This window comes from Mugil cephalus, chromosome 23 (genome assembly GCF_022458985.1).
Source record: "Mugil cephalus isolate CIBA_MC_2020 chromosome 23, CIBA_Mcephalus_1.1, whole genome shotgun sequence".
NCBI lineage: Eukaryota > Metazoa > Chordata > Actinopteri > Mugiliformes > Mugilidae > Mugil > Mugil cephalus.
The window spans coordinates 16,010,744-16,026,497 of record NC_061792.1 but is presented as its reverse complement, the minus strand read 5'-3'; the positions used below and the strand labels follow the sequence as shown (position 1 = coordinate 16,026,497).

At 43.8% G+C, this 15,754-nt stretch overlaps 2 protein-coding genes across 2 annotated transcripts; both read left to right on the top strand.

Annotated features, from left to right (window-relative positions):
* Window positions 1-4,588: 4,588 nt before the first annotated feature.
* LOC125001241 (mucin-2-like) lies at window positions 4,589-6,066 on the top strand (the record flags this gene model as incomplete). The annotated part of the gene is made up of 2 exons (XM_047577164.1): window positions 4,589-5,820; window positions 6,060-6,066. Coding segments are annotated over 2 exons (1,239 nt in total), but the record flags the coding sequence as incomplete, so codon positions are not given.
* LOC125001117 (adhesion G-protein coupled receptor G7-like) lies at window positions 5,855-14,299 on the top strand. The gene is made up of 14 exons (XM_047576977.1): window positions 5,855-6,241; window positions 6,329-6,438; window positions 6,906-7,046; window positions 7,112-7,200; window positions 9,284-9,414; window positions 9,540-9,653; window positions 9,748-9,932; window positions 10,857-11,009; window positions 11,078-11,190; window positions 11,701-12,071; window positions 12,156-12,237; window positions 12,403-12,561; window positions 12,953-13,118; window positions 13,777-14,299. Exons 1-14 carry the CDS (start codon window positions 6,121-6,123, stop codon window positions 14,050-14,052), a joined length of 2,211 nt encoding a protein of 736 aa, XP_047432933.1. The 5' UTR covers window positions 5,855-6,120; the 3' UTR covers window positions 14,053-14,299.
* Window positions 14,300-15,754: the final 1,455 nt, after the last annotated feature.

Sequence of the window (15,754 nt, the reverse complement as noted above, 5' to 3'; positions counted from 1 at the left end):
AAGTGATGGGACACGCAACTACACTTCAACCAACACCTCTCCCCTCTGCCCAGATCGAAAGTAAAACACTAATTAACCACCAACTAATTAGCCTCCACCGATGTTTCGTTAAGTTAGGCCCACGACACCTCAAGAAGGCTTAACAGTGAGCTCCAGCGTTCAGGAGTCACCCTCCTCCACGCAGCCACCGCGCCACTCTGTGCCTTTCAACCGACAGATTAGATTAATCCTCCTACAACTTCTAACTACTACTCAGCTAGCCTTACCTTTAGCGTGCTCCCCAGCTAGCACGTTTCCTCCTTAGCCACAGCCACTCACTCGCTCTGCTGCCAGGGACATGTTGTTTACAGCCACCCTCTGTCCTTTCCCGCGAATGCTCTGACAGTCAGTCGACCTCAGCTCTGCCCATCCTTAGCCGCCCTGTGCTGTGCCTGATTCTCGCTGGTCTGGCCTTTTCTTCCTCCCATACAAACATAATATGTCTATTCTCCTTTCTAGCAGATGAGGAATTTACTTCAATCCATTTTTCCTCAATTGCAGCTGCTGAGCATTTCAGAACCTGGTTGTGACGCCAGGTATATCTTCACTGGGAGAGGCTAACCCTGCAACCTGTCAGAATGTGGCTAAGTAAGAAATAAGAAATAAAGGCCTCCCTCTAATAAAAGTAAACACTGGAGTCATCTCCACGATGAACGTCACGTGTATCTTCTTCCACATTTTCATTTATTTCTCTCCATTAACGTTGCATTGATCTGTTGTTGTGTATTGACTGGACCAACTAATCTACTGGGGTGGTCCAGTCCCCACCAGAGACAGAATAAAAACCAACAAACAAACAAAGAGGGGTCTGTGGAGGCTCCCAGTTTCCTCCAGGTCATGGTCTAAATCCAAACAGTTTAAAAGAAAAAAGGAAACTAGAGGTTAGTCATTAACAGGAACCAGTCCACTCAGGTCAGGTTCTGATGGTTTAAATTTAAACCTCTTTAAACTTCCACCAGTCTCTTAGAACTGAAGCAGCTCCTCAGATGAAACGTCTTCTCTAACCTTTACAGTTTAAATTTTTTTGTTTGTTTTTATAAATAACTTTCAAAGGATTGTTCTCGTATAAAAAGACAAACTGTACATATACGTGTAAGGTAAATTCCTGGAGTGTGACTCACCGAGAGCAGAACGTCCTGATTCACGCTGAGACTTGATCAGAGGAAGAGACCTGGATCAGATCTGCACACACCTTACTAAAAAGGGGGAGGGAAGGGTTACCTCGGCAACAAAAGCTCCGCCCCCACCCCCATCCTAGAGGGAGGGGAGGGTTACCTAGGTTAGCTTATACATATTTTCACTGTTCACTAATGATTTCTGAAACCAGCCATGAAGTCAGTGTTTGCTAACGTCTGCAAGGAAACAGTGAGGAAAGAATGAGGAAAGAATGAGGAAAGAATGAGGAAACAATGAGGAAAGGATGAGGAAAGGATGAAGAAAGAATGAAGAAACAATGATAAAGGAATGAGGAAAGAATGAGGAAAGGATGAGGAAAGAATGAAGAAACAATGGTGAAAGAATGAAGAAACAATTATAAAAGAAGGATGAAAGAATGAGGAAACAATGAGGAAAGGATGAGGAAAGAATAAGGCCTCCTCCATGATGGGAATTTATGTCATGTCTGTTGAAACTCTTGGAGACACTAAACAACAGCAGTGCTAAACTAACAGCTCTGCTAAGCTAACAGTAATACTATGGTTACAGCTCTGCTAAGCTAACAGCAGTGCTAAGCTAACAGCCGTGCTAGGCCAGCTGATCTCTGTCTGGAGCCAGTAGCAGCAGTAGCAGCTTGTTGTTTCTTCTGGGACATAAGACTGCAAAGTAACTTCCTGTTTAGATGCTGTAGGTGATAATGTTCTAATAAAGTTTTACAGGCTGATGTTTGTGTCACGATTCAGGTCAGAGTCCTTTATAGGTGACTAATCAGAGCAGATGAAGAGGAAACAAACACACACTGATCAGACAGGATGGAAACTCTGATCAACATGGACCCACGACTACGACTCCTCTTCACTCTAGGTGAGAAACAACTCAACTAACGACCAATGACCACTAATCAATCAATCAATCAATCAACTAGCTATCTTTGATGATCCCAAGAAATACAAGGATTTTGACTCTGGTCACTTTGCTCAGTGGTACAAAAAAGGCACTTAAATAAGCATAAAAAAATAAGGGTGTAAGAAAAACAGAAAAACGGTACTACATAAATTCGACTTTCAGAATTATATAATAATAGCAGCAGATATGTACGACGAATATGAACAGTATTGTGTACATGTAGTTAGAGTTATTATGAGAATGGTCACATGCTCTGTGACTGTTCAGAGGTCATCAGCCCGGGGGAAGAAACTGTTTTTGTGCCATACAGTGCTCTGTAACGCCGGCCTGAGGGGGGGAGTCTGAATAGATGGTGTCCAGGGTGTGAGGGGTCAGTGAAGATTTTACTGGCCCGCTTCTTGACCGTGGACCGGTACAGGTCCTGGATGGAGGAAAGGTCAGAGCCAATTATCCTCTCTGCAGACCTGATTGTCCTCTGCAGTCTGTCCCTGTCCTGTCTGGAGGTTGATCCACAGGGTCGGGGGCTGGTCTCCTGTAGTTGGTGATGGTCTGCAGGCTTTTCCAAACTGTCTCAGAGTCGTTGGCAGAAAAGCGGTTCGACCAGTTTTTCATTGTGGTTCCTCTTTGCTGCCTTGATCTCCTTAGTCAGCTTGTTCCTGCTCTGCTGGTACAGGTCCAGATCTCCACTCCTGTAGACCTCTTCCTTGTCCTGGCGTAGTTGTCTCAGTCCTGCAGTGAACCAGGGTTTGTTGTTGTTGAACGTGCACAAAGTTTTGGTCTGCACACACATGTCCTCACAAAAACTGATGTAGGGTGTCTCAGTGTCTGTCAGTTCATTCAGGTCTGAGGCTGCAGCTTCAAAGACCTGATCCAATCAGTGCAGTCAAAGCCTGCATCTTTGACTTATCTGTCCATCTCTTCACTGTCCTCACTACAGGCTTAGCACACTTCAGATTTTTCCTGTAGGTTGGGATGAGATGGACCAGGCGGTGGTCAGAGAGTCCCAAAGCAGCATGGGGGACAGAGCGATGAGCGTCTTTTATTGTGGTGCAGCAGTGGTCCAAGGTGTTCATGTCCCTGGTGGGGCACATCACATGTTGTCAGTATTTAGGCACAATTGAGGTGAATAAAATGGTCTACAGTTTATGAAAAAAAGCCTTGAAGTGAGGGCTGCATATCTTCTTTAACACTGTGACATCAGTGCACCAACCTTCGTTGATGTAGAAGCACGTTCTTCCTCGCTTTGCCTTCCCCAGTAGTTCCGTGCAGCGATCCTCACGGAACAGCTGGAAGCCAGGTAGATGTAGTGGGCTGTCTGGAATGTGTTCACTCCATTGTGTTTAGTCAGAGAGTGGATGTTTCCCAGATGTATGGACGGGAGAGCTGTACGTAACCCCTGCTGCTGCTCCTTCAGCCAGAATCTCCAAAAACTCAGACTGAGACTGAGGAAAAATGTCCACCACTGGACATGGCTAAATTTAATAGCAGAGGGTACACAGAAAACAACACAAAAAAGTAAAGGAGTACCAGAGTGCACATTATATTTCATACATTTATATGTATAGCATTAGCATGTTATCACATTATACAGTTACTACATGGTTACTTGCCAGTCTAATTGCTGTAACACTGTTCTTTCTCACAGTTGGACTGTTGTCCACAACAAATACTGCTGCTACTACTACTGCTGCAGAAACTACTTTTACTACAGCCACTCCAGGTACTAGTACTAGTACTACTCCAAGTACTAATACCACTACTAATACTACCCTTGCTCCAGAACCTACAACCACTACCTTTGCTCCACATACTCCTGTTCCTACTACCCTTGCTCCACCTACTACTACTACTACTACTGCTCCAGAAAATACGACTACGACTGCTACTTTTGCTCCAGAAACTACTACTACTGCCTTTGCTCCAGAAAATACCACTGCTCCAGAAACTACAACTACTACCTTTTCTCTACCTACTATTAATACTACTACCACTGCTCCAGAAACTACTACTGTTCCAGAAAATACCACTGCTCCAGAAATTACTACTGTTCCAGAAAATACCACTGCTCCAGAAACTACTACTGTTCAAGAAAATACCCTTGCTCCAGAACCTACAACCACTACCTTTGCTCCACATACTCCTGTTCCTACTACCCTTGCTCCACCTACTACTACTACTACTACTACTACTGCTCCAGAAAATACGACTACGACTGCTACTTTTGCTCCAGAAACTACTACTACTGCCTTTGCTCCAGAAAATACCACTGCTCCAGAAACTACAACTACTACCTTTGCTCTACCTACTATTAATACTACTACCACTGCTCCAGAAACTACTACTGTTCCAGAAAATACCACTGCTCCAGAAATTACTACTGTTCCAGAAAATACCACTGCTCCAGAAACTACTACTGTTCAAGAAAATACCACTGCTCCAGAACCTACAACTACTACCTTTGCTCCACCTACTATTAATACTACTAACACATGCTCCAGAAATTACTACTGTTCCAGAAAATACCACTGCTCCAGAAACTACTACTGTTCTAGAAAATACTACTGCTCCAGAACCTACAACCACTACCTTTGCTCCACATACTCCTGTTCCTACTACCTTTGCTCCACCTACTACTACTACTACTACTCCAGAAAATACTACTACTACTACTAGTTTTGCTCCAGAAACTACTATTACTGCCTTTGCTCCAGAAAATACCACTGCTCCAGAAACTACAACTACTACCTTTGCTCTACCTACTATTAATACTACTACCACTGCTCCAGAAACTACTACTGTTCCAGAAAATACCACTGCTCCAGAAATTACTACTGTTCCAGAAAATACCACTGCTCCAGAAACTACTACTGTTCAAGAAAATACCACTGCTCCAGAACCTACAACTACTACCTTTGCTCCACCTACTATTAATACTACTAACACTGCTCCAGAAATTACTACTGTTCCAGAAAATACCACTGCTCCAGAAACTACTACTGTTCTAGAAAATACTACTGCTCCAGAACCTACAACCACTACCTTTGCTCCACATACTCCTGTTCCTACTACCTTTGCTCCACCTACTACTACTACTACTACTCCAGAAAATACTACTACTACTACTAGTTTTGCTCCAGAAACTACTATTACTGCCTTTGCTCCAGAAAATACCACTGCTCCAGAACCTACAACTACTACCTTTACCCCACCTACTATTAATACTACTACCACTGCTCTAGAAACTACTACTGTTCTAGAAAATAGCACTGCTCCAGAAACTACTACTGTTCCAGAAAATACTACTGCTCCAGAAACTACTACTGTTCCAGAAAATACCACTGCTCCAGAAACTACTACTGTTCTAGAAAATACCACTGCTTCAGAACCTACAACTACTACCTTTGCTCCACCTACTATTAATACTACTACCACTGCTCCAGAAACTACTACTGTTCTAGAAAATACCACTGCTCCAGAAACTACTACTGTGCTAGAAAATAGCACTGCTCCAGAAAGTCCTATTCCTAGTACCACTGTACCAGGTCCAAATAATACTTCAAATACTACCACTCCTCCAAATACTACCATTATCCCTAATAATACCACTTCTCCAACTACTACTACTCCAACTACAACTACTACTACCACCACTACTCCAACTACTACCACTACTACTTCCACTACTCCAACTCCAACTACTACTACCACTACTCCAACTCCAACTACTACTACCACTACTCCAACTATTACTACTACTACCAATTCTCCAACTACTACTACTACTACTACCACTACTCCAACTATTACTACTACTACCAATTCTCCAACTACTACTACTACTACTACCACTACTCCAACTACTACTACTACTACTGCTGCCCTGGAGTGTTTGAATGGAGGGGAAGACCAGAACGGCGTCTGTATCTGCCCTGATGGCTATAGTGGACCAACATGCTCAGTTGGTAAGAACAACACTGGACCAACCTTCAGACCGCCACCTGTCAATGAAACTGATCAACTATGACTGACTTCCTAGAAAACGTCTGTCAAGCTAATACAACCGGTAACTTCACCTTCCCACAAACCTCCATCGGCTGGTTCGCGTACTCAAAGGAAGTTTGTCCTCCACATACCAGCGCTGGTAAGTTTCCACCCTTCATGTCTTTCCTTCTCCACCTCAGTCCGTCCTCCGTCCTCCAGACTTCAGGTGTGTTTGTCCTCCTCTCAGCTGGTAAACCACGGGCGTCTGTCAGATGTGTGTCCATCAATGGATTTCTGGCTTTTCAGGATCTAAAGGAGCTCGAGTGCGACCAGACGCTCAGCGACATACAACAAAATGTAAGAGCTGCTGGTCCTTCTTTAGTCCTTATATGGCACTGGGGTCAAATTTGACCCATTTGAAGTTAATGTGTAAAAATAAAAACATTTTTGTGTTTTTTGGGGACCAGCCTTCATGATATCCCCAAGAACAGCAAGAACTCACTTTAGGGTTCTGAAAGTCTCTAAAAAAAGCAAGTGACATCTGTGGTGTTAGGGGTCAAATACGTTGAACCCATAGAAGATGTTTCAAATTGCTCTGTTATTTAGCTCAATTTATAACATTTTTAGATGAAAATGATTCCAAGATAAAAGGTCTAAGTTTATAAAGGGAGGAAGAACGGAACAAGTGAGCTAGGTACTGGGAAGGGTTCTGGTTTTTACCAGGGTAAAATCTGTTTTTGAAGACTCTTTTCTTGTGTATGCTGAGACAGGATCATATCCATCATCCGGTCTGATCCACTTACTGAATCTCCTTGGTCCCTCAGCTCAACAGTACAGAGGATTTAGAGACACTGGCGTCCAGTACTCAGATTCTGACATCTACACCTGAAAACCTGACAGCTGAAGAAGTGACGACGGCAGTTCAGATTACCAACACTCTGCTACTATCCCCGAACGCCTCAGAGGTACGAACACAGAAACTGGAAAGGTCTGAAAGGAGTCTGAATCTGAACCGGTGTTTGTGTTGCAGAGCGTCAGGGTGGCTGCAGTGGCCACGGTTAGCCAGCTACTGAACGCCAGCCTACCAGACAACGCTGAGGCCCAGGAATCCGCCCTGCAGTAAACAAACACACCTTTCTATCCTTCTCTTTCTGTTAGAGCCTCAAACACAAAGTTCCTTCAGTTTAACCCACTGGAGTCACACGACCAGTTCTAGACCACGTAGCATTAAGACCCGTCATCCTATAGATCAGTTTTTAACTAGTGTTTCTAGTCCAAGTAATGCTAGACTGGTTCTAAATAACTGAGGCTTTCTCCTGAATATTGTTGTCATATTTGGTTGACGGAGGAGATGCTAGCAAGAGGAGAGAGCTAGCCAGCTACATATGATAGAAAGAAACACAACATGACAGCCCCTTTCCAATTGGTGGAAACATGCATCCATCAACCAATCAGGACATGATGTGTCAATGCTAAGGAAGAGGGAAAAGTTGTGGGAGTGAGGCTAATAGGGGTGAGCAATACTGGGAATTTTGGGCTAGAATCTGATACTGAAACTCGATCAATCGATGAATTAAAAAAGATGTGATTGATTATGATAAAACACAGGAGAAATATTTTAAGCAAACAAACCTGTTTCTATTAATTAATTACAACATAAAATAATTTAATAGTATAAAAATGAAATGATTCCCTACACACAATTGTTTTAGAAAAAACGTCGCTAGAACAATGTAACAAAACTATCACAATTCAATTCAGTTTTATTGATATAGCGCCAATAACAACACAAATCGTCTCAAGAAGCTTCACAAAAACCAGCCTGAAACCTCCAGAGCAGCCTGAGGGAAAAACTCCCTTTAACAGGAAGAAACCTGGAGCAGAACCAGCTCATATGGAGGAACCATCTGCTGTAGACCAGCCGGGTAGAACCAGAGAAGATAGAGAGAAGAAGAAGAACAGGAGAAACAAGAAAAACAAACTTCTGTCATAGATACAAACATAAAGCTGAAGGAAACATGTAGGATCTAGTAATATAACACATAGCTGATGATCTGTGACAGTTTGTGAGTATAACAGGAATCATGGGCAGGTTGGTGAATTGTTCATCTAGGTAGGAGTGGACACCTGGAGGAGGACATGAAGACTGGGACAGATGTAGTTTATGGAGCTCCACAGGTCTGATACACAGACTCCAGACCATGAAGACTGGGCTGGTTGATGAGGCCACGGCAGCAGATGTAGCTTAGAACTCCACAGGTCAGATATTCAGCCTCCAGACCAGAGACCCTCACAAGAAGATGGAGGGAGAGAGGGAGACACAGTGGTTAGTAAATTATAAGAGATAGAAAATAAAATGATAAGATATTAGAGGACAAAGAGGAGAGGACATGTCCTCAGTGCATCGTCCCCCTGCAGCCTCGGCCTATAGCAGCATCACTAAGGGATGGTCAAGTCCAGCTCTAACTATAAGCTTTGTCTAAAAGGAAAGTCTTAGTCCTGACCTTAAACGTAGAGACTGTGTCTTCCTCCAGAACCCAAACTGGGAGCTGGTTCCACAGGAGAGGAGCCTGATAGCTGAAGGTTCTACCTCCCATTCTACTTTTAGAACCTCTAGGAACCACAAGCAGACCTGCACTTAGAGATGGTAGTGATCTGTTGGGACAGTATGGTTCTATGAGGTCTTTCAGATATGATGGAGCTCGGCCTTTCAGGGCCTTGTATGTAAGGAGGAGGATTTTAAATTCAATTCTAGATTTTAAAGGGAGCCAATGAAGTGAAGCTAATACTGGAGTAATGTGATCTCTCTTGCTAATTCCTGTCAGTGCTCTTGCTGCAGCGTTTTGAATCAGTTGGAGGCTTTTTAAAGAGTATTTGGAGCCAGACAGTAACGAGTTACAATAATCCAGCCTGGAAGACACAAATGCATGAACTAGTTTTTCCACATCACTCACTCACTGGGAAAGCAGTCCTGGTCACCTGCTTTATGTGAGAATTAAAGGACATATCCTGGTCAAATACAACACCAAGGTTTTTCACAGTAGTACTGGAGGCCAAGGTAACGCCAATGCAAACAACAATGAAAAGATCAGTAACAAAGTCAGTTGTGTAAAGATTTTGTAGTTAATGTCTTCAGTGTAATTTTAGCACTTTGCAAAAGGGGGTCGTTCTAATTAAGTGAGTAACCGTCTCTGTTGTTCAGACTCACAGGGACTCTGGACGAACTCTCTGTGAACCTCAACTCGTCTCAGGTGGTCCAACCAAACCTGGTGGTGCAGTCGACCCAGGTTCCTGCAGGGGACACCCAGGGAGTCCAGTTCACCTCACTTTTAGGTCAGTAGTCAAGACCAAGACATTTGCACCAACATAAAGTAATGTAGCCTCGACAAAATCAAAAATCCAGAGTCCTATCTGTCCGATTCCAAAACTGTGTTTCTCTGTTATGGTGCTGCATTCAGGGACATCTGGGAGCTTTGTGTCTGATAGAATTGAGCTGAACACCAACACGTCAGAGGCCACAGTGGGAAAAGACTTCATAGCCGACGTCCTAATTTACATCCGCTTTCCTGCAGGTGAGCTGCAGCTCCATGTTTGTAGTTTTTATTTCCTTGTTTGATGAACCGATTGTTGGACCGTTCTCACTTCCTGTTCGTCCTCTCATCTCAGAGAAACCTGTCCGTCAGAATCCGTCCAACATGTCTCTGGGTTTCGTTCTCTACCAGAACGACCGTTTCTTCCAGTCAAAACTCTACAGGAAGAGCCAGGCCACCATCAGGGTCCTGTCGGGCAGGGTCAAAGGCAAGGACGGCGACGTGGTGCCGCAACGCGTTGACCTGATGTTCAGACCCAAGGTGAGTTTTACTGCCATGGTTCAGCTGGACTGGACCTAAACCAGGTTTTACTGGGTCTGTGTCTGGTTCAGGTTTCATCCGATACTGGAGTCAAACTGGTACTTTTGAAACGGTGCTTAAGGAATAAAAACATAGAAACTGTGTCCAAAATGGATCCTTTTACTTTTTAAGGCATATTTTGTGCAAGTTGAACAGAATAATAATTTAAATAATATGACTACAACTAAGATTAAAAAATAAATTAACCAAAATAACAATAATAATAAACCAGTGTCGTGGGGTCTGTCAGGCATCAGAGACGCTACATCTCTGGTCTTTTAATAAATGCTATGCTAATGCTATGTGTGGTCAGATGTTGAATCTAATTCCATGTGTTTCCTCCTTGTTGCATCTTTAGAAGTCCAGACAAACTTTTGACAAACGTTTGGTCTCAGACATTTAGCAGGTTCACTTCCATCCATGCAGGTGAAAAACTGACATGACAACAAAATACAGCACCCAGCATCGCAGAAAAACAGACTTTCCAATTGCCCCCTAAGCCCACCATCCATTGCAGGTTTTGTCCTGTACTACGTCACCCTTTCGAGCCCTGTAGACCTAAGGGGGCGCTAATTAAAAACTCACTGGTACCCAGATGAAGTACTCAAATCTAAGTTGCTTTTCAGTCTGGTTACTAATGTTAGAGTCAGCACTGAGGCCGCTATGGTACAAAGTATCTGGACCCATCTCTAGTCCTTACTGGACTTTATTGGTTCAAATCCAGTCTTTACAGGTCCAGTCTCTAGCCATCTTAACTGTTCCTAACAGTGTAAAGTGACTCAGTGGTGGTTTGGTTTTACCCTGAGAACAGAGTTTGTGCTTGTGAAGGTGTGAATCTTGTTAGTCTGATAAATGTCTCACTAATCTCTGGTGTCCTCGCTGCAGCTGATCAACGGGACGACTCTGCACGACTTCTCCTGTGTTTTCTGGGACTACACCCTAAAGGACTGGAGCACCGTCGGCTGCTGGAAAGGAAGCTCTTCAGATGGACTGATGAGATGTTCCTGCAACCACACCACCAACTTCGCTGCTCTCTGGGTGAGTATCTGTGAAGCTGGACTAGACTTACCACGGCTTCCAGACGTCTGATGGGGTTTGTGTTCCAGTCCTTCAAAGAGGACTACCAGTACACAGAAGCCTTGAGTGCCATCTCCATCGTGGGACTTTCCTTTTCCATCCTGGGCCTGGTTGTTACCATCATTCACCACCTCACAGAAAGGTTTGACTGCACTTCTTCTGCATCAAATAAACTCCTCCACTCTGCTTCATGTGGATAACATTGATCCACAGTTTTAGCTGCTGCCCAGGACAAGCAGCAGCAACACAGGTCGATCATGGATTAGCTCGCTACATGCAGCTAGCTTACTGGGGTACAGTTTACCACTAAAGGGGGCGCCACTGAGTCAACCTACACCATAATTATACAGAAGAGCATTAGGGCAAAAAAAATGAGAGGAGGTAGAGGTTTTATTCATCATCCGCTTGTCGCAATGTTGAAATATAATGTGAAGAAAAAAACTCGACTATTATCAACATTCAACTTTTTCTCCACATTTTGATATTTCTATCTTAGTACATGATGAAAAACCAAAATGTACCTCCTCTCATTTCTTTTTCTTTTTCTCCTGATTGGCCCTACTCCTCTTTTTTTGTTGAAACATGGTGCCACATGCTGGTGGACTCTTACAGACTGTGAAGGCCGTTTCATTGAAAGTGGTTTGTTCTGCAGCTTCTACAGGAAGTCTGGGGATCGTCAGAACAACCTGAACTCAAAGCTGGCTCTGCTGAGTATCTGCGTTTGTCTGCTGGCCTTCATCATCACGTTCCTCTCCGGGGTGAACAACGGGCCGACGGAGGCCGGTGACAAATCCAACGAGACCAACGAGATCAATGAGACCAACGAGATGCTGCACACGGACCACTACAAGGACCCAGACCAGAGACGGGTCTGCACGGCGGTGACGGCTCTGCTCCACTTCTTCCTGTTGGCCACCTTCACATGGACCAGCATCTACGGGACTCAGCTGGTGCTGCTGGTCCGGACCCTGGCTCGCAGTCTGCCAGCACACTGGACGCCCCTCAGCCTGGTGGTGGGATTTGGTACGACACCCTGGACCAAATTAATGGGCTTCATCTGTAAGATTTGTAAAAACTCATTGTTGTTTACTTCCTGTTTCCTTTCAGGAGTCCCAGCTGTCATCATGGCCGTCACCCTGGGAGTAACCTACTCTATGGAGAACCCTCTGGGATACAGACAGGAGGAATTGTAGGTGTTTACTGGTCCTAAGCCAGTCTTTACTGGTCCTAAACCAGTCATCACTGGTCTTTACTGGTCCTAAACCAGTCCTCACTGGTCTTTACTGGTCCTAAACCAGTCTAGCCTTTACTGCCTCGTACTCGTGTTGTGATCATGTGACCTCCTTGTTTCCAGCTGCTGGCTTGCAGCTCTAGACAACTGCAAAAAGTTTGATTTCAGCAAGCCCATGTTCTGGGGCTTTGCGCTCCCGGTCGGTCTGATCTTGGTCTACAACACGGTGCTGGTGGTCCTGGTCTCGATGACCACCTGCAGGACGGACCCCAGACTTACCAGGTAACGACGTCAGCTCTGCCCACATCAGTACATGGATGTTCATATTTCTGTAAACTGTGAGTGTAGATGTGAGTTTGGCTCAATCTGGAGGGAACAACCTCGATCAGGAAAAATGAAGTTGTACGGCAACTGTGAGTCGACGTCAAACAGCTGAAAGAGAGACAGGAGACTGATCCACACAAACATCCGAAGGAGTTATTTAGAGAGCAGTACAGATCCTGATGGAAAAATATCATGGTTTTCTGTTTGAAAACTGAAAATTAAAAAAAACAAAAAACAAGTCTGGATGTCCACCGATCATTTTGTCTATGAACGTACAGTAGCTCAACATGAAAAACTATGAACTGTCCAACCATGCTGCATGTATGAACCTTCCTTTGTGACCTCTCAGCACTAGGAGCTGGTCTCTGAGGAAGAAGATGCTGGTTTGTTTCTCTCTGGTGGTGATGCTGGGTCTGTCCTGGACTCTGGGTTACCTGCTGCTCCTCCTCCACGTAATGAATGATGAAGCCTACCTGTTCTTAAACATCTTGTTCTGCCTCTGCACAACCACACAAGTACGTCTTCTTCTTCTTCACTCAAAAGCAATACAATAAAAAATGAATGTCCTTCGGTATGAGAATAAATAAGTTGCCACTCAGTTAAAAAATAACAAGCTGTTAGGTTTGTCTGTTTTTTTTTTTTTTAACTCAAGAACAAAACTTCTTCAAGAGATTCTGACTTTGTGATAGAAACGTCAGAATCTCGGTTTTCAAAAGAGACCAAGACCATGAATGAGCTCCAACGTGTTCATCAACAGCATTCACTTGCTTTGGCTACGTCCTAAATAGTTTTTCTGTCATGATTCTGTCTGTTCTGTGTTTTGAGTTTCCAGTTTTAGTTTGTTAAGTTTCTTAGTTTCCTGTTTTGTGTTAGGTTGTGTCTCGTCTGCCCTCTGCCTGTGCATGTATATAGCCTGTGTTCCCTGTCACGTTGTTTATGTTCTCAGGATTTTGTCCCCACGTCTAAGATTCATCGCTGTTTTTGTCCTGCCCTTATCAAAATCCTCCATCCTGATTTATTCTGTGAAAAGGCTGGAATGAGAAGAGGTTACCCTCTGTTTTCTCCATGAAAATGAACAAATTGGTGTCTCCTCACTCTAGGGTTGACATTTAGAACTAATAGTGAAGGGTAAATACTCACCTCCTTCCTCTTCCTTCTGCTGGTGTGTTTTAGGGCTTTCAGATTTTCATCCTGTTCACCGCACGAACCCCGACTTTCAGAGCCATGGTTCTGCGTTCACTCCAACGAGTCTCCTCCATCAGCATCTCCTTCAACAAGGTGACCTACCACCTGTGGAAGTTCTCCCTCAAGTCCACCAGCTCTGAGGTCTACAGGGACATCAAGGACACTGCAACTGGTTCTACTGGACTCCACTCTTTTACTTCTTCTACTGGATCTGCTGGTCCTAAAGCAGTCTTTACTGATCCTAAGCAGTCTAAACTACTCTAAACCAGTCTTTGATAATTCTACACCAGTCTAAGCCAGTATTTACTGGTCCTACACCAGTCTAAACTCCTCTAAACCATCTTTGATAATCCTAACCAGTCTAAACCAGTGTCTACTGGTCAGTCTTTACTGATCCTGAACCTGATTCCAGAAACTTACTGATGGTAACTTGTTTGTGTTGTTGTTGTTTTTTGTTCAATGTATTTCTACTGATTTTTTTTCAGAATAAACATAATGCACTAAGAGTGAAGGAATGTTTTGGAAATGCTCTGAAACTTTTCTCTTTCCACGCTCGTTCCAGCCACAATTTACACACTAGACATGATTTTTTCCACAGTTGTAAACAAACTTGTTGTGTCTCTCACAATGTGGTCGGCAAAGCAGTGAGACGTACAGAATTTAAACTGTGAGCCTCTGTTTGAGGTAAAGTACCTGTCTGCTCTCCATTCACTCCAATGCAAAGATTTTCTGAGAAAAGGAGAAGGACCTTTGTCTTGTGTGTGTCCAAAATATTTACTCTACAAGGACAAAAAACATATCAAAGTCTTCAGGAAGGTCTTACGACGCCCAGGGTCTGCTTGTTTTTCTGATACGAGCCTCCGTTTTGTCACAGTGAGTCCAAATGTGAGACCAGTGAAAAGGGGGGAAATCTCTCTCTTTTCTGTGTCCAGGCTCCGCGCGCTTCCGTCGTCATTGACGACCACTGTGAGTTGCCACGGCAACCCCTGACCCTCAGGCCTGAGCCACAGCTGAGACCAGTTCATTAATCAGCTGTCTCTGCTGTTAATACAGCTGATCCCTGTGTCCCATACATTTATGTTACAACAACACACACCTCCCCACCCACACAGGTAACTTTGTAATTACAGATACACATACAAACACACAGGTAACTTTATGTAATTACAGTTACAAATACACACAGGAAGAGTAGTAGGATACACAAGCATGTGCGCGAAAGCGTGCATTAATCTCTCACACACAGGCTAACTGTGCTAACCGTAAGCTAACTGTGCTAAATGTAGGCTAACTGTGCTAACTTGCAACAACACACACACACTACACAGGTAACTTTGTGATTACATTTATACACAAATGCACGCGCAAGCGCACCCACCTCACCTCACCCTAAATGTGGGTTTCAGTGTGCGACATGTGGGTTGACTGAACGAAATGTAGGCTAACTGTGCTAAATGTGAGTTAAGTATGCTAACTGCAGGTTAACTGTGCTCACTGTAAGCTAACTCTGCTAAATGTGAGTTAAGTATGCTAACTGTAGGTTAACTGTGCTCACTGTAAGCTAACTGTGCTAAATGTGAGTTAAGTATGCTAACTGCAGGTTAACTGTGCTCACTGTAAGCTAACTGTGCTAAATGTAGACAAAGTGTGCTAATTCCCATGTTGACAGAGACGGTACCCCTGGCATTAGCCCACCGTAGCCCCTTCAAAAAACTTTTTTTTCAGGGTATTTTCTAGTTTGTTTATAATATATTGTTTTTTTATATCATCTATATCCTTCTATTTTTATTCTTTAGTCCACCCTTGTGTGCACTGTCTCTGCTGCTGTTAACGATGAGAATTTCCCCGTTGCAGGATAAATAAAGAAAAAAAAGTATTTTATCTCTCTCATTGTTATCACAATAACACTGAATGGAAGACATGTAGTGAGAGAGATATCAGTGCTTTCACAATGCTGTCATCATCC